General features: G+C 41.0%; 1 protein-coding gene across 1 annotated transcript; it reads left to right on the top strand.

Moving 5' to 3' along the window:
• The first annotated feature begins 546 nt into the window (after positions 1-546).
• Positions 547-26,776, top strand: LOC137298875 (probable methyltransferase-like protein 24). The gene is made up of 6 exons (XM_067831222.1): positions 547-808; positions 11,612-11,732; positions 13,888-14,004; positions 16,018-16,089; positions 20,766-20,937; positions 23,907-26,776. Exons 1-6 carry the CDS (start codon positions 682-684, stop codon positions 24,201-24,203), a joined length of 906 nt encoding a protein of 301 aa, XP_067687323.1. The 5' UTR covers positions 547-681; the 3' UTR covers positions 24,204-26,776.
• Positions 26,777-27,159: the final 383 nt, after the last annotated feature.

Raw genomic sequence — 27,159 nt, 5'->3', positions numbered from 1 at the left:
CACTTTTAGACACCCACCTGAAACACCCTATCGACAAAAACTATTCCCTTGTTTCAGGGTATCGCTTCCCTGCACGTAACTTCAGTTGTGTCTCATGACACCTCGACCTACACGTGAAGTGTACGAGCAGCTGTCAGTTTTTTGCCCTTATTACCGACACGTATTTTCGTATCCTCAGAATGATCTTCCATAAATACATGTTTCATTCTTTCAGTCATAACACAATAGCATACTATTATACTTAATTTGACCCATGTAATATCCATACTGCAGATCGAACGAACTTATATGCAAATAAACTCTCTCTCTCTCTCTCTCTCTCTCTCTCTCTCGATCTCTCTCTCTCGATCTCGATCTCTCTCTCCATCATCCGTAACATTGATAACAACGCTAAACTTTCTTTCCAACGAACTAAATTTAGAACATAACTGACTAGTCCTTCACAACATCAGCTTATGACAATGCGAACATCATTAAGTAGGATAATCAGCTGTAGACTTCTAGCGAGATACGATGCTAACCTCTGACCTCTGACAGTGCGTGAGTGTAGGCCGGGAAAGTTGAGGTCTATACATCCTGTTCGGCGAGCAGCCACGGTGAGGTTGTGACACAGCAGCCAGAGAGCGTTATAATCTGTGTACGTGTTATACGCTGTGTGCTGGTTCCAGGCTGTCTGTCGACATGCCAGTACGCTGCAAGTATGTGCTGTGCGTTGTGCTAACTGTTGCCATACCGGGAAATTTATACCTAATGTTTTCATATATGGATGTGAACTTGGGTCCCGTTACTTCAACTTTACAGATTTCTGGTGAGTAGAAGCCTTCCTATTTCTCCTGGTTCTCTGATATACAACGGTTAAACTATACAGATTCGCCACGGTATCTTGATGACATGATCCGTATACCAACGAAGAATCCTCAACCATACACTCAAGCTACCAGGCTGTACAACTTAAACACACAACGTCCAACACATGGACAACAGAGTTTGATATTTCCTGCCTAGCTGCTTAGGTGAAATGTGGAGCACTGACTTCATTTCATCCACTATAAAGGAAACGGAAGTATACACCCATGCATGATAAAAGCGAAATATGAAACACAAAAAATGGACTCTATTCTGGCTTCATATTTGAGTGTGGACCTTATGTTTGCAATGTTCCGAGTTTGTTACTGGCACATGTCAGTTCGGTAACCATTGGATAACGTCAGTTATTTTGTCAGCTAAAAAGTATATGCTATCGTGTGGATGGTAGTCCGGTGGTGTAATTGGTGTAAATGGCAAAGTTCGCCGTGAAGTCCATACACTGAATATGATACACTTACACAGAATGTCGAACAATGCGATAAGCGATCAAACTGGGGTCACCTGCCCAACCAAAAGGAGGTCTCTAAATGTCCCCAGAATATACTGTAATCAAAAACCACCACTTGCTAAGCTGACTGCCTGGAACTCGCCTGCCACATTTAGAAACTGTAAACCTGGTTCCCTACACGACAACACGGTAGACTGAAGTTAGAGGCAACAGATTAAGTTTTAATTGTTGTGGTGATAGTTAGTGAGGTGATAATCATTCTTTGAAAAATCATTTGTATAATTTGGACGTGAAAGTTGGTTACACAGTCTCTTTGCATAGCATTTATGTATACATTTTATATGTAGGCTTTATAAAAACATACTGATATTCTCTAGCTTTTTATTGTATGTATGTGGTTTCAGTGCGATACCAGGCTAATATCTCGTCTCTGGAAACAATATACTTTTCACAAAAACGGGTTTAAATATAAGAATATGTTTTACAGTCTACCACCACTGCTGTGAAATGACGAGTCCTTTGCCTAGATTTCCGAAGTTCTCTTAGCGTTAGGATATTCGTAAGTGCCATACATTAACATTAACTTACGACTATCTTAGCGCTAAGAGATCCCTGAATGTTTAGATCGGCACTAGTGTCCCTGGGAGCCTGCAAGATAACATGTTTGTCACAACTTACGAACGAAACCTGGTACAAATCACAACCCACATCCCCAGGGGACACACTCAGAGTCATTCACGCATCACGCACGCAGTTACACACACTTCCCTTCACACATACCCTCAGCCCCCCTCCAACCCCATGCCTACTATGTTGATGTGGGGTGTTCATTGTTTACAATCTACACCACACCACTACGTTTGATGAAGAGGGCAGATGTGATGTTGTATCATGGTCACTCGTTAATCGCCATTTGACCTTTGAGTCTCGTAGACGACCCCTTGAAAACAGATTACAACTGTGGCTGGATACGATACAATTTGCGGACGCATCCACTACAATCGTGTATGTCCTGTTGCTTGTTCCTGAAATGTGCTATTGGATGGGAAGGACTGAGAACCTTGCTATCCCCTTTGTTGTATGCTAGTTGTCAAGAGGGTATGCTCCAGAATCTTCGGATCATATATTTCCAACCTGAACCTCGCCCAACCTAAATTTAAATTCTTGGTTTGTTTAAAATGAAAAATAAGATATTTGCGTTGTAAGAAACCTTCATCGAATTGCACTTTGCGCACACAATGCAGTTCACAATGTCACAGACCGTATGGTCTATGATAATAAATATGTTTTCACACTTTACATACTTGTAAGAATTGCTCTCAGCAAAAATAGAATATACAACCTGGAAAGCGTTCATATTTATATTCCCTGTTTAATATTTTACTTGTGAAAGGAAAACGCACTGATAAAAGTCATCACTGGTACTACTGTTTTTTTCCCGTTTCAATAGAAACAATACCAGTGATGCATTTTGTCCCTTTTCAGTAGAAATGGAGTCAGCGATACCTTCTATACACTTTGTGGGTGTGTATCCCCTTGGATATACTGAGTAATGAGTGTTACTCGGGGTAGCAGTTGGCTTTATCTCGTATTGTTTTGTTTTGTTTGTTTTTCACGCAGTTTATCATTTCTGATTATTCCTAAAAATACGTATGTAGAACATGTAGTTGAAATGATTGTGTGTTAATGCATCAAACCAAAATAAGTGTTTGATGTGCTGCCACAACAAAGTCAGACGGTACGTTAAGGTGTGTTTCCTTCTGCAACATAACAGCTGCATGGGGACACGTGCTGACACATTCTCCGCATACCACGCCAAGGGACAGAGTTTATATTGTGTCAGTCAGATTTCACTGTATGTCATAGGGACGGTTAGAAATGTAAAGAGGGCGGCGATGTCCTGCCGCTTTAACACTAGTTATTTCAATCTACCAGTATGTGTGACGGTGTAGAAGTTAGGCTCATGTTATTTTCATTACAGAGAAAATTATAAAATATGCCACTGGACTGTTTCTTGGTTTGACATGTGGCATGTAAAGCGTACCTGTAACTATCTCATTGTGACTGAGCGTACGTTATGAAGAGATGCCGGTATTGTGTCAACAACATCACCTCTGTCATCACCCGTAGTATGAGCCATGCCGTCATTTAGCTATTTTTACATTTTAAACACCACATGTAACATCCGCATCTCCCTTACACCACAGCGACATAACGACAAGGAATACACTTGAGTCAGTAACCGGACGTCCGTGCCGCGTATAAATGACGTAGATGACAAGACGGGAACACTGTTTAGATGGCGATACTTAGCAGGATGTTTCGGGTGTGATGCGTCTACTGCATTACATTTGTGGTATTCCGTGTAAATTATAGGTAGAAGATACTCAGTAAAATAGTGTCAGAACCATATACGTTGAATATCTTATCTAGAATGGTGCACAGTGTAGCAGGGGTTGATTTTCATTAGTCGTTGAACATCAGACCATAAAAATATGTAAGGTGATTGGTCACAGCGTCCAGCTGTCGATTACGTCATTTAGCATGAAAGGTCCAACTATATTGTCCCCTCATCTCTTCTCAAGACGATCGTGGACTCCACGTGGATGGACTAATCCGATGCCAGCCTGGTTCATTCCATAACATTCGTATTAAAGTAAAGCCGCGCTGTCTTTGTGATGAAACAATCTTGGGTTGATAAAGTCGACGTCTGTTATCTACGTCCCTTGCCTGTGAATATCATGAATATCTTTTGATAGTTACTTCACGTCAAGAGCTCAAGTCACAATGCCCTGTCCTGTTCCAACTTCCAACATGACGAATGCGCGTAGCTGTTACTGACGCTTTGAATTTCCACTTTGTTTTTCTTCATATCTCCAGAAACCACTTGACACGTTTCACTGTAAATTTCGAATTTTACTCTGGCGATTTTAACGTGCAAATGACGAAAATAGCCTGTTTGCTTATCGAAACTGATAACATGTGGTGACTGGAATAATCAATCATGCAGCTTGGGTCATCAAAACTGGTATATCCTCTACTATTGTTTTATAGTATATGTCATCTTTGTCAGAAGTAAATATGAAGATATGTCGACTGTATCTCCAAGGAGACTGTAACATAGATTTACGGCAGTCGTACGCTACAAATGTATCTCCTATGACCCTGTAATGTAGACTTACCGAAGTCGCACGCTACGACTGTATCTCCTAGGAGACTGTAACATAGATTTACGTACGACTTACTACGGTAGCTATGTGAAACAGGGACAAGGTTTTTATACTATTCACTAAAACAGATTCCATCTGACATAACAGAAAGCATCATACACAAAGTATGAAGTCTGACGCATGAACGTGTAAGTGAATGAATCCTTCAACAACAGGTAAAACAGTTAAGCCGGTCCACCAATTACACACTGTGCATAAAGCTGTGACTAGAATACAGATACTGAATAATGTTACCGGTTGCATGGACCGTGCAAAGCCGGAAAGGAACTTGGACTGCAGGAGACGAGAGTCGGGTCAGGTGTTGACGTATTTGCGTAACCACCCTACAGTCCGATCACGTCTTGTGTACAGGCTTGGCGGCAAGGCTCACGTGACTTCCCTGTCACGAGTGATTTTGCTGTCGTTCACCTACGTCACTGCGACGTTGAACGTGGTGTACGGGAGGGAAGGGAGGGGTGGGGGAAAGAGTGTTAATTTGGGGGTTTGCCCTGTACAGTCCAGCAGGAATGGCAATACAATATTTATCCAGATTTATTCAAACAATGCACTGTTTAATTAGATATCAGGCTACCACGGTCGGTCAGCAACATGCCTCTCACGATTCTGTGGGCTAAAAGTAGTATTTTGTCGTGTATTTTTGCAGAACTGTTGTTAAATTCCATCCATTTAATCACCACTAACTCCTACAAAAAGGCTGTTAATAGTAATGTATACCCGTGCTGTGTACAAACATTGGTTCAAAGGTGACTGTGATAAAGTTGAGTCTGCAAGACATGACCCCTGTACGGTGTAACCCGTGAAGATCCGGTTTACAGTTGATATTCAGTAACCCACGCTTGTAGTTCAGGGTGACCAACGGGATCGGGTCATCAGGCTCGCTGACTTTGTTGACACAATTGTGTACATCTATGGTTATTTTGATCACTGGTCCAAACTCGATTATTTACAAACCGTCAATATTGTTGAATATTGCTGAGTGCAACACTCACTCACTCACTCACTCACTCACTCACTCACTTCGTTACATCAGCAGTAGGTGTTTCTGTAAACCCTGAGCCGGGACAGTTCATGGAAATCAACTATATGATATTAACATCAGCAGAGTGAGTGCGTGCGTTGTGTTTTACGCCGCCTGTAGCAATAATGAAGCAGTGTCCAGGCGGGGAACACCAGAAATGAGTTCCTCACAATGTACCCATGTGGGGAATCGAACCCGGGCCTTTGGCATGAGTGACTGAGTGAAGGGTCATTTTAGTTTTACGCCGCACTCAGCAATATTCCAGCTAAAGTTGGCGGTTTGTAAATAATCGAGTCAGGACCAGACAATCCAGTGATCAACAGCATGAACATCAATCTGCACAACTGGGAACCGATGACATGTGTCACCCAAATCAGTGAGCCTGACCATTCGTTCCCGTTAGTCGCCTCTTAGGACAAGCATAGTCTCCTTTTACGGAAAGCATGGGTTGCTGAAGGCCTATTCTACCCCGGACCTTCAAGGGTCCCTTTGATATGACGACAGAAGGCTTTAACCACTAGGTTACACCGCCTCGCATTAGCTGAAAGGTATAGTTTTCTTTACATGTCAGTGTAGTTATACTGCCAAAGAAATAGAGTGAGTTTGCATTCAACAAAATTAGCTAGATCTTGGGAACAGGGAGTTATTCAGATTTGACAGTGATACCCATTAAATTAATACATATTCATACAACCATAGTCGTTTTTCGGCGTGGTATAATAATTATCGGTTGTTTACGAAACGCTGACTTCTTACAATAAATAACACAAGTATGTAAACTATATGGTACATTCTGATGTTCCTACTGTATTGAATAGGGTCGGATATTTAACAAATCCGCTCTTTCTTGGAACACAAGGCGATCTTCTATCATGAATCGTTCGGAACTGAGAAACATTAACGTCATGTGGCCTCAGGTGCTACGGTGCACACCGAGGAATGTCGAGAATGTGGGAAACAGCCAAAAGCCTCCAGGACAAAAGGTCATAAATATGACAATGGGAACAAACATTTATTCATTTATCATGTCAGGTTTAGCTCCACAATTCTTATGCTATGTCATTTATAATTTCTTTATAATTTAATTTGTTTTCATTTGTTTGATGATATGTTTCTTATTCTCTAAAATATTTGCTAATTACGTGCTAATTAATATTGATATTCCATAATTTATATGGTCATTATATACCCAAGCAATAAAATGTATGCTGTCATTTTCCCATTAGTAGGTAACATGAAGGGCTTTGATCCTGAGGGACTTTTGACCTCGACCCCGACAGCGTATTACTACCAGTACTGACAGTACTCAATGTAACAACATGATATACATACAGTACTGACAGTATCCCATGTAACACATGATATACATACAGGACTGACAGTATTCAATGTAACAACATGATATACATACAGTACTGACAGTATCCCATGTAACACATGATATACATACAGGACTGACAGTATTCAATGTAACAACATGATATACATACGGAACTGACAGTATTCCATGTAACAACATGATATACATAAAGTACTGACAGTATTCCATGTAACAACATGATATACATACGGGACTGACAGTATTCCATGTAACAACATGATATACATACAGTACTGACAGTATTCCATGTAACAACATGATATACATACGGGACTGACAGTATTCCATGTAACAACATGATATACATACAGTACTGACAGTATTCCATGTAACAACATGATATACATACGGGACTGACAGTATTCCATGTAACAACATGATATACATACAGTACTGACAGTATTCAGTGTAACAACATGTTATATATAACGCGATGATCTTGCCGTGAGACTCGGGTGTGCCACTCCTCTCGATGTGACCGCGTTGTCAGATGTTGACACACGGAACGCTTCTTACCTGTAGTTTTGACGTGTTGTAAATTGTTCACTGAAGGCAACAAAGACTGACGGTTACCGCAACTACTTGTAGGATACATGTCTTGATGCTTCTGTTCCTTTAACATAACAAAAATATGCTGATATACGTGTGGTTGGTTTTGGATTTGTTTTAGCAAAATTATTTGATGTGGCTATATAAAGGAATCCAACTGTCCTCACATCTACGAAATGATATATATTCAGATCCATCTAACGAGAACATTGACGTTTGTTTAATACCGGGAAATGATCACCAGATATCCGGTGACCTGCGGATAAAAAAATGCAGGATATTAAAGAAACTTTGCTTCAGACTGTTTAACAATTGAAATTGCCCACCACGAGAAATCGTTCTTGCATGATGTTGTTTCTGGAACTAAACAGAGAGTAATAATATGTGTAAAAATATACCAACATTAACCAAATGACCGATCCGTTATCAGTGTTAATTACGGTATGATCATACAGAAGCTTGAAAAGACGCGTGTGAGTATTTCACATGAGGTCTTATCACAGCTGGTGCCAAATTCTGCGAAACAATATTATTAGACTCTCCTGTCAGGATGGTGAAGGGGTGTGACTTATCTGTGTCACAGTCCCTGAACCATATTACTTTCCCTCCAGCCTAGCCCTCCCTGCAAGACTGAAGCCCTAAATGATGCAAGTCTATGTTTCTTCGTGTACAGGAACCCTGGTCTCCATGGGTCTCCTTTTCAATTCTATATGTGTTTATTTGTAACAGTTACAATCAAAATTGCATATGCCGCTCCTCAAACGTTTAGCCTCACTTTAAACACTCGCTATATGTTATGGTCACATCGGAGATCGATTTCTCCACTAACTTGGGGAACCAAATGCAAACTTTATGCAGCTGAATTGCTCGAGGATCATGCTTCAAATTGCTGAGTGAATGTGCAATGTCGTGCAGGTGAACAGCTGCGTTGTGGTTTTAAGTTTGGTTAAGAATTCGAAAATTTTCGCTGATTTCCATCTTTTACTGACTTCTGACAATAAAATTATCAACGTTACGTTTGGTTGTGTAGAACAAGATTTCCTATAGAAAGTGACGCTGTTAACTGTGCTATGCCAGGAATAAAGACATTTGTAGGCAGAACGCTCGGGCACGTGTGCTAATAACTGTCTGTATTGTTTGAAGACCTGTCCACGTGCCAACTACGTTGTCAATTAATCGTACATGTGGCGGACCTTGACACAAAGCAGAACACCGGTCCCTCAAGAACGGGGGCATATGGTGTTTCAGTGACTTATCGCTAACCTTAACCATGGTACCATGTCCAATGTTAGCAACATTCCGGACAATAGACCAGAACATGCACGAGTTTGTTATTCTGGAATATAAACTACAAGTCCTGTGTTTACAGAAACACTGCATCAGTGGCGACAGGGACAAGGGCGGATCTCCCACGAAAACAGATTCCCTGAGGAGTATTTCCCCCTACTCATGTATTTGTTTTTACTTAATCCCTCTCTTCATCTCGGCCTGGACAGGACAGGGCAAGTTCCTTACCAAACGTGGAACTGCAACGGTCGCGATGAGAACGATCTGCCGACTTTAAAAAACACTTTGCTAGTGTTGACGGTGTCCTGTTAAGGTGTTCGAGCCTGCTCCGCCATTGTAATATCTCCTGATACAACATTTTTTGCAGTCTTTTGTATTCTGTTACTCCCGGTTGTTATGTTCTATGTCTCTTAATTCTATAACACACAGCGATAGCATCCGTTGTAACACGAAATAACGGCAATTCTCTATAATGGGGTTTTATACTTTTCATGTTTAGAAGATCCGTATTTAGCTTATAACAGTACGTAAACAAATCTTCGTCTCTATTAAACAATGCCCAAGTGTACATTTCAACGCAAATGCGTATACGGAGTTTCAGAGGTCAAAGTGTCTGAAGGGTGGGGCTGTCGTTCCAGACCAGTGATTGGCTGACACCACGGGAGCCGGAGTTTGTGTATAGTCTGGGGCTCTCTAAACGCCTGTTCTCATCTCTCTTTCCCTGTACTTGTAAACATCTACATACTGAGTTCTCCGGCTGCTGTTGTGAACCAGACAGCCTGTCGATGTAGTTCGCAAAGGCCTATGTAGATCTATGGCATATTACCATGGGTTAACCTATGGCCTGTGTTTGACAGCCACGAACGCATGTCAGATTACGGACACAACCATGTGCCCAGTAAGCTTCATCCTAACTGATAACCAACTTGCATACCGTCGAGATACACTGGTCTTTGAAAAAGGGTTTAATTCTTTACTTTATTTATTACTTTTTCAACTCTCATGCATCCAGATTTATCAAATACTGTGATATTGTGTACATTCACTGACCCTGAAGACGTCGGGTAATATGAAACGACCCATTTGTATTGAGATTTATATATTACTCTTATTATCATAGGATGTTCAAATAGAGCACTTATCTAAGCAACTAGTACATGCTCAATGCGCTGATATTTTTCTCTTCGATCTCAACGGCACATCATATCATCAGCCTCAACTCCCAAAGGATCACACAACTCTTGCAGCCACAAGGCGCACCGAGTAATGCCTGTTTTCCCATACTGCCGAGATGGACATTCACAGCTGGGTGGACTGTGACACACACAGCCTTTGTCCAAGCACGTTGCTGTACCCGCAGTTTGGTGTTTGCATGTATTCTAGTGGCCACCATCTGGTCATATACCAACGGATTCGTGGGCTATTTTAGTTGCACAGGGATTGTGACAACACTGAAAATGTCTGCACACAAAGGCAGACATTTTACACACGGTCACAGATGGGCTAGATACCGACACATCAAGTTCAACGCGTTCTATAATATATTACTAAGCAGCAGCAGCTTAGTACATGACGTATGTTGAATCTGCATGATTGCTCAGTGTAGTGTATTTCAGTGTGTCTGTTTCAGTATGAGATCACTGCATGCAAATGTCACCAAAAACACTATTCGCAATGTTGCAATATTCTAGCACATCCACCTGTTCCGTTGAAAGTTCCCAACTAGTGAGGAACAATGTGGCAACAGAACTCTTCTCAGAAGATGTAGGAGTCCGGCTTGAGTGTTGTCAGTCAGGGTTGGCTTCAATAACGATTTAAGAAGTTTAATGGCAATGGTGGAGTGACTTCGGACGGGTCACTGGCCAGCGTGACGTCTGATAAAATTCTCTCTACCTTATGAACCTATCTCCGTAAGTTCCTTCCAAAATCGTGTAAACATCGGCCGTGAGTTTGCACCGATTTCTACACCTGATTTTGAAGTACACGTTCCCAAACCTTATATGAGGTTAAATTTTGTCCCTTTCAAACTTAACGTGTTGAAATGGTGGTTATTTGACCTGACATGATGTTTCGAAATGACCATTATTTGTGATAATATAGTTTTCTCTCTCTGTTCGTAAAATATCACATGGAAGCTTGCATCATACAGTGGCAGTGACTAGTTTCGAACCTGCAACCCGTCGCTCTCTGGATTGGGGATTTTATCCGACTAGGCTACGAAGGATCGCTGCGGAGAATGAGATTGTTTGTCTGTATGAGCAACGTGTCCATTACAAAACGGGTCCTGTGGGCAGCGCATGTACAGGACACCTTTAGCGCGTGCAGGGCACGTGTATTTTGCGTGCAAGCAAGGTGTTGGCTGCCAGTCGCCCACGGCTGTTCCATCAATGTTGTATCATGTACATGTACACAAAGTATTTGCACAAATTGAAAATAATACGTATTTGTGTTTTACGTCAATGACGGTTCATAAGTTGGATAAAACACTCCTCCTCGGTTTTAGTAGCAAATGTAAACCCCTGGAGTCGGGAAGATCGTTTACATTTATCCCTATGCTGATTTCAGATGATAACTGCTTTGCCCTTCATGTGTTTGTGATGGGTGCCACCTAATAGCAAGGTAACACAATGGGGTCACCAACTTCACAATAGTATGTTGTATTCTGAATCGTACAATGTGCACGATTATGACCAGGCCTTGTCGCTTCCTTTTTTCCTACAAACTTACCCCCACCGCCATTTTCTCACCCATCTCCCAACTCAAACCTAAACTTGTTACCGACAATGGTGTTTATCCAACCAAACAGTATGTTCTCCTCTCCACTGTTCCAGGACTATGTCGGAGCCTGCTGAAGGAAGTGAGAAACGACATTGTCAGTAATACAACGGCAACGGCAACGTCAACGGCAACGTCAGTTACAGAATGGTGGCAAGCGGCGGCTCTCCTCTACTGGTAATCACATCATCCGGCATCATCGCAAGTTACATGAGTTACTACTATGCCTTTCTTTGTTATTATAAGAATTGTTCGTTCCTTGTCACGAGAGGTTATGGACATTTCATTGCTGGAGGCATGTGTTGTCTTCCGTTGTACATCCCAGTACTAATCAGGCAAATACCAGAGCCTGACAGAACGTGAAAGGGAGTTGTAGACTGCATGCGTGAGTGGGAGACGAGAGGATTGTGTGGTAGACGGCATGCGTGAGTGGGAGACGAGAGGATTGTGTGGGAGACGAGGGGATTGTGTGGGAGACGGCATGCCTGAGTGGGAGACGAGAGGATTGTGTGGGAGACGAGGGTATTGTGTGGGAGACGGCATGCGTGAGTGGAAGACGAGGGGATTGTGTGGTAGACGGCACTAGTGAGTGGGAGACGAGAGGATTGTGTGGTAGACGGCAGGGGTGAGTGGGAAACGAGAGGATTGTGTGGGAGACGTCAGGAGTGAGTGGGAAACGAAAGGATTGTGTGGGAGACGGCATGCCTGAGTGGGAGACGAGAGGATTGTGTGGGAGACGAGGGTATTGTGTGGGAGACGGCATGCGTGAGTAGGAGACGAGGGGATTGTGTGGTAGACGGCACTAGTGAGTGGGAGACGAGAGGATTGTGTGGTAGACGGCAGGGGTGAGTGGGAAACGAAAGGATTGTGTGGGAGACGTCAGGAGTGAGTGGGAAACGAAAGGATTGTGTGGGAGACGTCAGGAGTGAGTGGTAGACGAGAGGATTGTGTGGCAGACGGCACTAATGAGTGGGAGACGAGGGGATTGTGTGGTAGACGGCAGGAGTGAGTGGGAGGCGAGAGGATTGTGTGGTAGACGGCACGCTTGAGTTCGACACGAGGGGATTGTGTGGGAGACGGCACGCGTGAGATCGAGACGGGGGGATTGTGTGGTAGACGGCACGCGTGAGTTCGACACGAGGGGATTGTGTGGGAGACGGCACGCGTGAGTTCGACACGAGGGGATTGTGTGGGAGACGGAAGGAGTGATCGGGAGATAGCAGGGTATTTACCCACTTGGCAACCTGTCCCCATGTTTGGTAAGTTGTGCACAGGTGAAATCTGCATAAACATGGACTGTTCGATAAGCAAGCAGCTGAAATATTGTCCTAGTTTGTAGCTCCCAATATCCACAGTCATATAAATATTATGATATTGACTTTCATACGAAATGACTGGATTTCTTATTTCCATCTGTCTGAACGAACATAAAAGGACGCTACTGTGTATGTAAATGTATGTTTTCATTGCATCGGCATTGACATATGCGCAAACTTGCTTGTTGTTTGATATTATTTGATAAAAACATGCTCTCGTCGCATGTAGAAATTAGGCTATTGATTTGGGCTTTTTTCTGTCGACGTTTGTGTTGTTAAGAGAGACTCGTAGGGTGGCCCTAGGTGGTCTTTCACAGGCCTGTGGTGTTCCAAAACATCGGTACAGGGAGTGGCAGTGGTGTCACAGCTGCTCGGTACATTGATCAAGTCTTGAGTCGAGATGGCGTCCGTGACCACCGTCATAATTCATATTTCTTACCAAGTTTCACCTTCTTCTTATGTTTCATGGTATATTCAAAGTCTTGGGAAAAATACAGGTTTTGATATACTTTCAAATGTGACGTTTTTGGTTTTGTCGTTTTTGTTTGTTTAGGGGTTTTGTGTCCAGTGTATATAAATATATTGCGATTGATAACCGGCAGCAGTTGGAAACATCGTGTGGCCATGAATGATGAGATCCTACATTTACAACAATGATATCAGAAGTAAGCAGACATCTGCAGGGGAAGAGGTGAAAACCTGGTCACATACTCGTGTAATGGTTATGTATTCACATGACGCCATAATGGTCGTTAATATACGGCAGCCGTCTACGTCGTGATAACATTTGGGTTGCACATACACACTTCAGTCTTCAGCGTGCTAATGCCATATCCACGCTTTACAGACGCTTCGAAACTGTAAAATATATGTCACTATGGCACGTGACCAGAAAGGTTATGTGTGTCACCAAGCTTGAATCTTACCGTCCGTACTCCGTAATACAAACAATGAATTATGAAGTGTCTTGATCAAAATAATCTGATATTATGTGTATGTATGCAATTCTTCGACAGGAGCTTCGTGTCACCCGTAGAGTACCAGTGTAAGAAAATGGCAGGTGTGGGGAACTGGCACGTGTGTCAAGATGAACCTTACACCGTGAAACCTCCATGCCTTGTATATTCGTTTGGGTGAGTATATTGAAAACAGCTGATGGCATAAACATTAACCTTGCTCTATCGCCATGTGCACAACCCGTGCTGAAAACAGGGTATGACTTAAGGTGGAGCATTATAAAATCATCTAGTGGGTAACGCGTTTGCTGGTGACGTCGATGGCCCGGGTTCGTTTCCGTGCATGAATATTGATATTGCTGGAATACTGCTTGCTTCACAGTAAAACCTGACTTGGGTGCTACCGCACTCATTCCCTTCTCTGTCCCGGGCAATCAGCAGTAAAACACAGAGGTTTGGGTCGTTTCGAAAAGGGCAACATTTTTCATGCTGGAATGTTTACTGGATTGAATACTAACACCCGCCATTACCCTTCTGGTCGTATGGGACTTGACAGCATTTAAGACAAAACGGGATACAGTGAAAATAAAGCCAAAACATATAACTGGCAACCATGTCACAAGTGCTATCAAACCTACTGCTGGGTACAAACACCCACTCTACATTTGTCGCCCTCGACATATGGACAGAGGCGTTCATAACAAAGGCATTCTTAGTTTTCCTGCTGATGAAAACCTGATGCGTTGCAAGGGTGCTTTGTGTTCTATGGGGCGTATTGCGTAACTGCCTCCTCCACGGGCATTGTGGCAGTAGTGTATGAAAAGCCTCCATGCACTGACCTCACAAACACATGTCTCCTGCTTGGTTTAATTAATACATGTGTGGTAGCCAAACACGCTCGAAGACAGCGTTCCTTGGTTCGTTCATTCGCTCGTTCGCCTGTTTAAAGATTACCTCGTTACATGTGGCTACTGATTTCCAAGGTCTTGAAAATCCGGACTGGAATGGGACTTCGGCAGTCAATGTCTATTGCATGTCTGGTTCAGACTCGATTAGTTACAGACCTCCGTCGCCGAGTTGGAATACTGTTGGATGTGGCGTTGTGCATAACAAACAAACACATACATATACATTGCATCTTGTTTCAAATAAAATAACGGTACGCTATTTGATGTTTCTGGCCGTTATCACTTGCGTCAAGCAGTTAATGAAAGACCATGGCCATATTGTGAAAGACCTCGGGCTTCTGCACGACTGTGAGGGGTATTAATCATTGGCCACAAAGACGGTGAAAAATACTATATAAATTTATAATTACATGTAACGTGTTATGTACATCAGTTATAACTGGTGCATTGAAATTATTGCCCACACCATTTTTATTTTTCAAACACACCAGTGCATCTGCCTCCTTCGTCAGTCGTAGGACGACATCTTGCTTCTGATCATCTATACATACATTCAGTTTTAGCGAACGCAACAGTTCCAGAGACTGCGCTTATTTCAGTCCAGTCACCGTGATTGCTAACAAGTGTAAACCGGTCCACGGTCTCTTTGTTGTAAGAGCAATCATAACTGCAACGTGAATACTTAACACAATTGGAGTTCACGAGAACGGGGGCTTTCAAGTACGTTGAATCATACGTATTTGGAATGGCAATTAGGCCGAGCTGGCCAGCTCCTTCTCCAGCTAACTTTTTAAAGAATACAACTCTTACAAAATTGATCCTACTACAATAAACGTATTACTATCGAGAGAGTGCACGTGGGTATAGTTTTATCTGGATTTTAGCAATATTGCACTAATGTCAGTGCAGGGGACACTAGAAATAGTCTCCACATATTCTACCCGGGTCTTCGGCGTGAAGAGCGAACGCATTAACCACTAGGCTATCCCTATCAGATCATGAGAAGGTTGATTTTTGAAAGATCAGGTTAGAACTTCTACCATATGTGTTTGTGGGCAGTAATGAAGTGCGGTCACTGTAACTGTAACTATAACGATAGCTGTTGGTCCGATTACAGAAATGTTTACTGCGGTGCTTTGTACATGATCAACTGTCCTCAATGGTGAGGCCGACTGTTCACAGTGAGATGTCTCATCGACATTTACGTAATAATATCGATGTTGGTGAGGGCAACGTTGACAAATTTTGCTTTGCTATAAATATTTATATATTTCCATTTCAGAATTGCAAACGATTTCAGTTTTGATGATGCAATGGGAACGATTGGATGTGAAGTGCACTCCTTTGATCCCAGGTAAATTCATTACATTCATCCCAATTGCAAGAATTAGATTTAATGTATACATATACCAAAAACGTTTGTTAAAAAACTCTATTGACCATTACCGTAAGCGAAACACCAAACATGTGGTTAATTCATAGCGAGCGATTAAAAGTTGCCCAAAATCCGTCTGCTTCACTCTCGCCCGCCAGCGAAACCACAGACAAGTTACTTAGTTCTGTCGCCAGAGCCCTGACGCCATAGAAGGAACGATTTTCAGTGAGTTGAAAATGTGTTTTTTCATATATATATATATATATATATACATATATATATATATATACTAAATCGGATAGTTCGCCCCCTACCTCACTTCCAGCATAGAAAATGCTATTGAGATTTTGTTTCACCGAGTAAAAGAATCAAGACTATACTTACTACGCATTGCTGACCAACAGGACTTTGCATGAACATAACGATTTCATGTACGGAAACGAGGTGGGAGTCGAAGTGACAGTTTTTATTGTAAGTAATATCATATTGACCACGGCCTCGCTTCCAAGAGCGAAATTGTTGTTACAAGCAGTGTCATGCAAAATCCTATTGTCCATCAATCAAATACATATGTTACTATCAGAAGAACGTAAGTTTGATGTAGTAAGTGAAAACAAAGTTAAATAGCATTTATTCTCAGACAGGGCGCCGCCATTTTTGAAAATCGTGAAGTCACGGGCCAAAGTTCGTTAGAATTATTGAGATTATTGTTTGTTTTCATCAAGTTAGAAAATCAAAAATACTTTCTACTAGTTGTTCAACGTGTATCTGAATCATGGCCAAAGGGAGTTTGCATGATACAACATGTATATAACGACTTCTTCCACGGAAGCGAGGTGGGGGTTGAAGTGACAATACCGCGCGACAAATTTGGTCACTTGCTAAATTCAGTTCACTCACCAGTATGTAGACACTAGTCAATGTGCGTCTGTATATTTGGTCTTACAATCCTAATAACTTTACAATCATACCTGTATGCATTTTGAAACTTATTGAAAAGAAACGATCTGCTGATACTTATAGCGAATTTATAACAAGAATGTAATATCTAGACATTTTATAGTTTGCCAATGTGGATCTTAATTCGCACGCATACCCTAGAATATGTTGTCTGTATCAATACACTACGCGAATCTATTGCATGCCACGGCAACCTAACAAAAACAAAATGCAAATATTAAAATCGAAACAAATTAAAGTTACAGGAACAATGTCAGGCTGTTACCTTGTTCGAGGACTGTATCCGTCAATATCCACAAAAATGAGTGATATACCATTCATCTGCAGATTTGTACGAAATGTCTAATGTACGAAAAAGTGACGTATCATTTCAGGTTTTTCACACTGGTGTATCGTCTCATTGGTCGGCCAAGATAGCACACCTGGCAAATAATTGCATAATGTCCGTCATTCTTTTTCAAAAGTAATTTAGGTAGCCAATAATGAGCAATCAATTGACGGTTAATCGTTTGAAAGAAGGGTTTTGATTTTTACACAGACGCAGACACGACAGAGTGTATTCAGTATAGATTAGTAAATGTACACACATACACAATACTTTTTGACAAATCCGCATTAAATCCGCATAAAGTAATTAATCAAACAGCGTGTTATCGGTTAATCCTTTGCTCGATCCAGACACAAGAAATACCGAATGGGGACCTTGGTCGGGTAATCGAAGTGGCGTTACCACTAATTATATACCTGTTATAAATTCATTAACTAAGCATCGAGTGAATGATGACAAATAACGTGTAGTATAATACCACCTAAAACGGATTACAACCTAGTGACTAGTTATTTTCACAGAATCGTCTATGAAAACAAGGGTTGTAACTCGGAAACTAGGCAAAGCAAGAGACAAATCTAAATGATAGTAGATTGTGAAAACATATAGCTTTCATTTTTCACAACAGCTGTCGCGAATTTAGGTTTGTACGACCCCGTAAACGAAATAGTTTACCCCTGAAGTGTAGACGAATTCTGCATAGGCCCTCACAGCTGTACCTCATATTACGCCACGGACAAACGCCGCTCTGATTGGTCGACATTTCGCGGCTGGGAATTGTGTACTGTTGTTAAAAAGGTCGATTTAAGGTAATTAAAGATCGAAATGAGTAGTTTTAATGACGGGGTTTCATTCAGAACGATACCACTGCGTGATTTATGTATTTTCACCCCCTAGAACATATGTGATCTTTAATATATTGTCATATATTATTAGTCTTATACCTTTGTAACGTCTCGGGACAAGTGAAGGTCCCGGGTAGAACAGGCGTTCAGCAAACCACGCTTGCTATAATAGGCGACTATTCCTGTCGTAAGAGGCGACTAACGGGATTAGGTGGTCAGGCTCGCTGACTTTGTTGACACAATCGGTTTCCAATTGCGCAGATCGATGCTCATGTTGTTGATCACTGGATAACCTGGTCCACACTCGACTATGTACAGACAGCCGCCATATAGCTGGAATATTGCGGAGTGATACGTAAAACCACTCACTCACTCACTCACTCCTAATGTCTCGGAGTTTTTGTTAGTGTTTCTGTAATTGAAGAACACAAACAAACTTGTCCGCAGCTATTGTTGATGTTATCATTCGTGTCACATGTCACAGTCTCACGTCTTATCACCAGCAAACCAGTCCCTGTTTAGACATTCAATACAGTTTCAGTGAACTTTGGATAATGTCCCAATATCGACAGTACACCGTTCTGATTGGTTTGTCATGTTCCCGGTTTTCATTTTAGAGGTATCAAATTGGATTGTATTAAATCTGCATTATCTGTTAATTTGAAAGCACGTCCATGATTTAAATATTCACCTATTTCAAAATTCTTGTGCGCCAATATGAAACCCTTTTGATCGGGCATAAAAATAGTTTTGTTGTGAAGAGTTAAGGATCATATCTCTGAACTTCATGTCCATTTATCAGCTTATAACTATTCAGCTATTCCACATATCTGTCACTTGTAGCAACGCGAATTCGAAAATAAGATAAACATTGGATGTGAACTGGTATAAGGCACGCAGTTTGGGCGTATCAAACCAGATGACACCTCGGTGTCAACAAACTTCCCTATCTGTAAGGAGGTCAATAAAATGTCAAATATACCTTTCACATGCCCAACCTGTTTTGAAACATCTCCTAAGAAGGTTCCGACATGTGTTTTATTGGGATTCAAGTCTTTCAAAACTCCCTAATATTGTATCAGAAACATAATATAAATCAACGCTGACGAAGCCTGTCACTGGCACAAATTGTCTATGTAAATAGTTCAAACCACAATTATAGGCAACAATTACGACCATTGGACCATGAACATTGAGTAAAGAATTATCGGGACGGATGGAGCATTGCTATTTGTGTATAGGGGTCAGAGTCGGGAATATGGGAGAAGATGGCAAAGGGGTTCTGTTTCACAATACGGTCTGATCTTGATAATACTCACGCATCCATGAGTCTATTTTGCTCAATTTCAAGCGTACAGCTCACTGTTCTGTATATTGACCTATCGATATACTGACCAAATGGTCTTGCAACTCATGCATTTAGGCATACAAGTGAATGAGTGTATTGAGTTAAAGGTGAACAATGTTTTATGGAGTGCTGTCCGTGTCCGATATGATGAGCATCGAGGAAATACTTGGATTCGAACCTGCGATATCAGTAAACACCTAACGCGTTACTCTGCGCAGTGAATTGCCGCGCACAGACGGACGTACCATCGGAGCACGCCTTTTACGAGTTATATGGTCGATATAGTCGCATTGTATAAGAATGCTGATATGTTTCAAATTGACAATGATAAGGCTGCATAACTATATTTCAATCTCTCTGTAGTAATTAACCGGTGATGACGCTCTGACGGGCTCGGGGAACATAAAAAAACCTCGAGGGTACATGAGGCCATGAACCCCGAAGGACCAGTGAACAGCGTATTTGTCTTACCGAACACCTCAATGTTAATTTTGAACTGCTTGAAGCACTTCCGTTGAATATGATGCGAATCGCCATTTTGCAGACGACACAAGGTAAACAGATTTAGAGTTATCTCCCTTCCATCGATTTTCAATCGCAAAACATCGGAAATTTCCGTGCTTGATGCGTGATTCAATTTTATTCGAGATGAAAAAGTATTACCACGAAGCACCAGACGAGTTCGGAATTCCCTGCGGTTTACATTGAAAATAACACATCGCATGTAAGCGGGGTACATTGAAAATAATAGAATAGCGCTTAGTCAGAAAGCGACATTCATGTGTGAGGTAAGATAATGGACCTTGTTGATGCGTGCATTTTAACAGGAATTCGCATAATTTAAAAATGAGGGAACCAAACCATGGTTTTAGGCGTTACTAGAGTACGCTTTAACAACTGGGCTAATTTAGCCCCCCATCATAAATGTTTGCCGCCATGATGAGAGCCATTCGTGGAGAGAGGGTTTTTTATGTATAAATATTTGTTCAGAAGTTTATAATCTATGGTGACCAACTTCATAGATTGGCATTAGAAGCTGGTGTGATCAACAACAATGAAAGTTCAATGGGTATGCAGTTTTGCACCGGAACGTATTATATTAAAGAAGTTGCATACCCATAGAACGCTCATTTTTGTTCACATGCCGGTTACCATTCTGCATGTGCCGTTACAGCATGCACAAGGAGGACCACAAGCGCAGCGATAGAGTAACGTTTCACGCCATGGGGTTGAGCGGAGTGGACAGCGACACATTCGAGGCAAGGAAGGACATGTACGTCAAAAACAGACAGCTGTGGAAAATAAGAACTCTGAAAACAATCATGAAAGAGCTTGGACACGAACATGTACGTATTGATCTAGTAGCATCTTCTTTATAGCAGTGAATACACAGAAGACTAGTGAGTTTGGTTTTACGCCTTTTTAGCAATATTCCAGCATTAGCAGAGCAGGGGACACCAGGAATGGGCTTCACACATTGTACCCATGTGGAGACTCGAACCAGGGCCTAGGCTTCCTCACCACCCCAACAATGATGAATAACGCAGGTTACCTCCACTGCTATTTCAGCTTTTAAAGTCCCACTTTAAGATACAGTGAAGTCATGGATAAATATGTGGATATTTAAAGGCAAGTGGATTCCTCCATTGAACAAAACGTCTATCCTACTCACTCACGTAACATTCCTTTATAACATTCCTTTATAACATTTCTTTATAACATTCCTTCATAACATTCCTTTATAACATTCATTTCCGTTTCGGTAGCTGTGTAAATGCCGTAGACAGCTGTGACGTACATGCAGAGAGAGTAATTGATAGGTCATACAACTGTATGTTTGTGTTATGGCCAATATATAACTACCAATAATTTATGAAGGGCGTATATTACACGAATCACAAGGGGTTTAATGAGACCAATTAACCCCCTTAACCCCCTCTATACAGCTTATAATGTGTATCATTACTTGCTTATTGCAAAATAATAACTCAGTCTGTTGCAATTTCTGGTTTCTGCCACGCAGTGCTGACACAGTGCTGAAGTAAATATGCAGATTGTATGTACAGAGTGGGCACAGCAACCAGATAGCACGTGCATTCAAACACGATCCCAATAATTACAGGCATATATTTCCTGCATTTACACTGGTCATATACCGCCTGTTGAAGTAGTAATATAACACCTACATGCACACAGTCACCTGAGGTTATGCAGTTACATACCGACCTTCGTAACACAACTATACTATCGGAATTCACAAGTTTATGCTGCATGTATTTATACGGTTTGAAACTTACTGTGTTCACTCACAGTCTCACTCACCAGAAAGGTAGGATACTTTATGGACAGCAAGTTTTCTGTTATACTGCAATGTGACGTTTCGGTATAGATTCTTTCATAGTTGTCGAGCAATAACACGGCCAGAGGACCGAAGTACCATACGTTTCCTATCATTCACCGCCTTCTAAAATTAAACGGAACAAAGCTAAAACTAAAATACCTTTTCTAAAATGAACTATGTTCACAAATCAATACTAATCAATGCAATATAATTAATCAGTACGGTTGTTTATACTTGTGTGACAATACAAAGTCAGAATTAGTATGATACCCGAGGAGTGATTACGGTATTAGAGACAATGATGGTAATATTCAACTCTCGGCAACAGCGTGGACGAAAGGGCAAGGGAGATAGTATCCGGAGTATAACGAACGTCACATGCAGTGCCAGCGTGATGTAATGGGAGATAGGAGTTAGCTAGAAGTACAATTACCATTCAAAAACAGTATCTATACATATCATATTACTTTGTATATATTATATAATATTTTTGTGGCATTGGCTAGTGGCGCGCAGCATGGAATATCCCCCTCTTTGTTGGAATGGTATACCTAAGAAAACGATAGTAGAAATACTCTACAGAAATACAAATGATTCTTGAAGAAGCGCCTCGCAGCACTTTCCTGTTCTTCCTACTAGGTTATCAGCATCACCGGAGATATCTGTTAGACATAAAACAGCAGAGGCCTATATAGCACATCGCTGTCCTTCACCGAATATCACATGCGTAATGTGGAATATTTGGAATAATGGTCCAAAACAAATATCACTACCGCACAACAATATTGCCTTCAGCTTTCATTGTCTTGTTTACCTATACGGTAATTTCTTTTTGTATCAAATGGTTTATTTGAACAAACATCATCAATTAATAACACCTAAAACTAAAACAGCTGCATTTTGTGAAATGAATAATATTGACTTTTCTAAAAAATATTTAGGTTATATTTCACGTCTTAAATTATCATAAAAGGACATTGAAACATAAACTTATAGTCATGTTCTGGTTATGGCATAGCTGCATAACTAACATGTAAATTTCCACAAGGCTGTTCTGCATGATTTCACTTAGGAGACTGACTATTACTGAAACCATGCGGTGGTTGCAAACCAAAGACGTTGTTACACTTGATTCCTGGAATAGTGATGAATGACGTGTTTATATCTTGCCAGTTTAATCATGCCACACTGTAAGGATGCCACGATACGCGTGAATGTAGTTAGTTCAGTACTAATGGACACCACACCAATACCGTTGTAGCCTGTGACTGGCCAGTCAGATTCAACTTATTATATTTGGGTGTTTTATCACGGGGGAGCTGCAGTGTCCGTGGCGTTATAATCGTCCTTATGTGAACACCAATAATGTAGCGCATGCCCGTTTATCGCTAGGTATTTGTAGTGATATGTTATTTGTAAATTGGGACGCAGAGGTTGACCAAGAAATCGGTTCCCACGGATAAAAGGTATAAACTAGGTAAGAGTTCAAGAAACGACAATAAGTAATAGATAAAAAATGAACGAATGAACGAACGAACAAATAAATATATATCTAAATTAAATATCAGAGCCACTTGTCCTTGCTTGAAACAATAATACACTTTGAAGCTGGCATGAATTTTTGTCAGGTAAGTATGAACACACTTCAAGACAAGCAGATAAGAAAAGATTCAGGTCACCTTAAAGCGACCTTTCGTCTCCCGTGTTTTTGCCAGTTCCCAGAACTGTCCCATCTGTGAACATTTGGAATTGGCGTGTATACAAGGGAGATAACTCTAATTACAGAGCGAAACTATTCTTGAACGCTCCACGTGCTCGTGTTGATTGCACTTCAAATATGGTCCATAAAGCAGGTCATATGTTTTATGATCAGTTGAATATTTGGCAGCCGCTGATATGTACTACAAATGTATTATACATAACTCCGCATATTCTCGAATGTTTGTGTTTAAAATGTTTCGTTTATTGTTTCAGAGAGTGCTAGATGTTTTGAAAATCGACGTAGAAGGGCACGAGTGGGCCGTCGTAAAAAATATAATGGAAGATGGGCTTTTCAAGACAATTAGACAGTTCTACTTAGAATGGCATCTTTTTCCTGACTGGCCGTCCAAAAGTTCATATGTGGATTTATACGAGTTGTATACAAAGTTAACGCAACTTGGACTAACAGCCTTCAGGAAAAGCCCACACCCACACAACTTTAATCCACAAAAATTCAATATACAAGGAGACAATAATTATATAAATCTCAATTTCACCAGAGTTGCATAGCAGGACATTATGAAGTGCATCCATGGGAGGCTGTGTCAATGTCTATGTGCCAGTGTCGATGAGATCCCATTTTGAATCTTCCTGGCATCGAGGGTATTTTTTTGTTCATCTCTTTCCATCAATTGGTGACAGGATAACGATGAAATTAGTAATTATTGCGTTGTATATGTATTTCTGCTTCTGTGACACCTCAGTGGAAGTATGGAGATTCTAGAGGTAGCACATGGGTGCTCTACTAGCATGGCTCATGTTACAGTGTAACTTCTTGTGGTTTCTGCTGACTGACCATGAATGTCACCACAACTGTGACAACACTTAACGGCGATCCATGGGGTACAACGAAACGAAACCTAGTCAATACATCGATGCCATGTTACAAATAAGTACATGTTCTGGAGAGTAACTTCGTATTGTGGTGTCATCCAATACCAAATTAGAAAACAAACAGTAGAGAGAGATCTCAAAAAAGGATCGAAAACAAAACAGTACAAACAGCAGGGACTATCCAAAGAGTTATGACAATCAACCACGTGTAGGACATGCTCCGTTTCAAGCATTGCTCTCTGTTCGGTTCATACTGACCAGATATCTTTCTTCTGCTCACCGATGTTAACCTTCAACAACTTCCATTGTTGTATCTATTTATGAAAAGTATGTACGTCCATACGAAATTAAGTCAGTTAACTCAAATATATCTTTTCAGTCAAGTACAATGCTGTACGAACTATTCACAAGTACGTTGCAAATCAAGTTATCTTTTTGTGAACCAGCACCAACGACTTTGAAGTAGTTGGTGTAATTTCTAAGAACGGATATGATGCCCATGTTTATATAGGCATGTTGGTGCGCAGAGTGTATGTGTTCTCCTACCATGGCATGTAGCCCAGAATTATCCGGGAATTATGTCCAAGAAGGTCGTGACCTGTGGGGAAGTTGTCCCCCACAGTGGTCCCTCCATTATGGACTCAATGAAAGCCTTTTTGATCAGGTGTCACTCAATGATTTTGCACAATTAACGAATCGCGCGAACTTATCCAAACTGATCCCAAATTATGAGAACTATGGTCCCAGTTGTATGAACAAACGTGAAAGCAATGAGTCGACACATGAGACAGTTAGGCGACCTTACATGGTTATAATGTCACTGTAACGTGGGGTCTAAGATACCTGTTCCATCGACTCCTCTCAGAGAGCCGATCGATCCCTGTAAGCAGAAAATGTGTATAGCTTTAATTGTTAATTGTAAAATGACAATTGCTATTTTACATTCCACTCTAAGCCATTAATAACATTTATAAACTCTAATCATTTCGTACCGTTTGCACATATACTCTACGATTGAAAGAATTAGGACATCTAACAGAGTCAATCAATGTTGATACGATAATTATTTTGTTGTACTTCCTTATGACCATGATTGCTCTTGAAAAATGATTGGTGCGTGAAGTGAAGTTTGCATGTTTTCAGCCAACACTAACAGCTGTGTGGCGCAAGATGATTATCAAAATAAATAGTCTACAATAATTTATCGATCTTCTTGAAAGCTGTCAAAATCAAGAATGACACCCCGTGTATGGAGTTACTGCGTTGTTATTTAGGGGTGGCGATAAAGCGAAATGGTAGTGCGTTCATGTCTACGTCTGAAACGTTTGTTGACGCTTATAGTTCCTACCTAAATGAAATGTTCACGTCTCCCTACTTTTTGAGGAGGATACAAACTGCGTAAGCCACTTCCACTTCACACACGCTGAGGGATACATTATGGTACTTCCACACAGAGATCAAGGTCCAGACTGAACACACACCATTCCAGGTGCCTCCTTCCACACACATATTTGAACATGTATGAAAGTGACGTTAAGATGTTTGTTCTGTTACGCTACGTCTTATGTGCGTGAAGTGGCGTAGAAGTGCGAAGACCAGTTTCATTCGACCACCTTTTGTATGGTCATTATCCATATAATCTTCAGTTTACAAGGTGTACAGTAGTTTGCCATTGTCCATATGATCTTCATTTTACAAGGTGTATAGTAGTTGGACATTGCTCATGTGATCTTCCTTTCACAGTAGTTGACTATTGTCCACATGTTCTTCCTATCACATGGTGTACAGTAATTGGTCGTTGCCCATACAAGCTTATATATGCTAATACCATATGTTATGACCTGTGGTGCCTGTATATGTATAATTATGTATATATGCTCAAAGTATTTACGACATGTGGCAACTAGTCAGAAGATGTATGTTTGAAGAGGCTATCGAAAAACATTTATTCCCGAAACTACTTTAAAATATGCCGTGAAATAAGATGATTAAAGGATATACGCTATATCATATCGGTCATTAAAGATTAACGTTTTCGTCTCGAACATGACATCAATAGTACATACCGTGTGGAGAATATCAGATATTGTTGCCTCTTTTCGCCTACGGCATGCGTTTAGTTTCAGAGATATATTTTATTAAAAAAATACCATGTCATTTGATTTAAATATTCATTGTTGCGTATAGGGTTAGTGGAAACGCTTGTACGCAACTCGCACGTCACGTAAATAAACAGTCATTGAATTGAATGTGTTGAAATGCTTTATGGTTGCTTACGCTACTGCGATTCTCTACAGCGTCTAAGGAACCAATAACCACACAAAGTTGCTTTATGAGGTATTTCTGTAAAACGTTGGCAGGTACACACATATACACGAACATATATACGCTTGCACACAAAATATACATGTAGTGATATACACACACATTACATACAAACACCAAATGTACCATGTACGTGCATATCACTGTAGCATATGCGTCCGAATCACTGAACCAAGTGAGTGTGAGTGACTGCGTGCCCGTCAGTGTATTATTGTATAAAACAACAGATATCTAATCCATGAATGCTGACATTTGATCAACAAATACACATATCTCCACACGTGTAAGGACGCACACATGAATGCTA

The sequence above is a fragment of the Haliotis asinina genome, chromosome 10 (genome assembly GCF_037392515.1).
Source record: "Haliotis asinina isolate JCU_RB_2024 chromosome 10, JCU_Hal_asi_v2, whole genome shotgun sequence".
Lineage (NCBI taxonomy): Eukaryota > Metazoa > Mollusca > Gastropoda > Lepetellida > Haliotidae > Haliotis > Haliotis asinina.
Note: the sequence above shows the minus strand (reverse complement) of the source record. Positions and strands in the feature narration are given on the sequence as shown.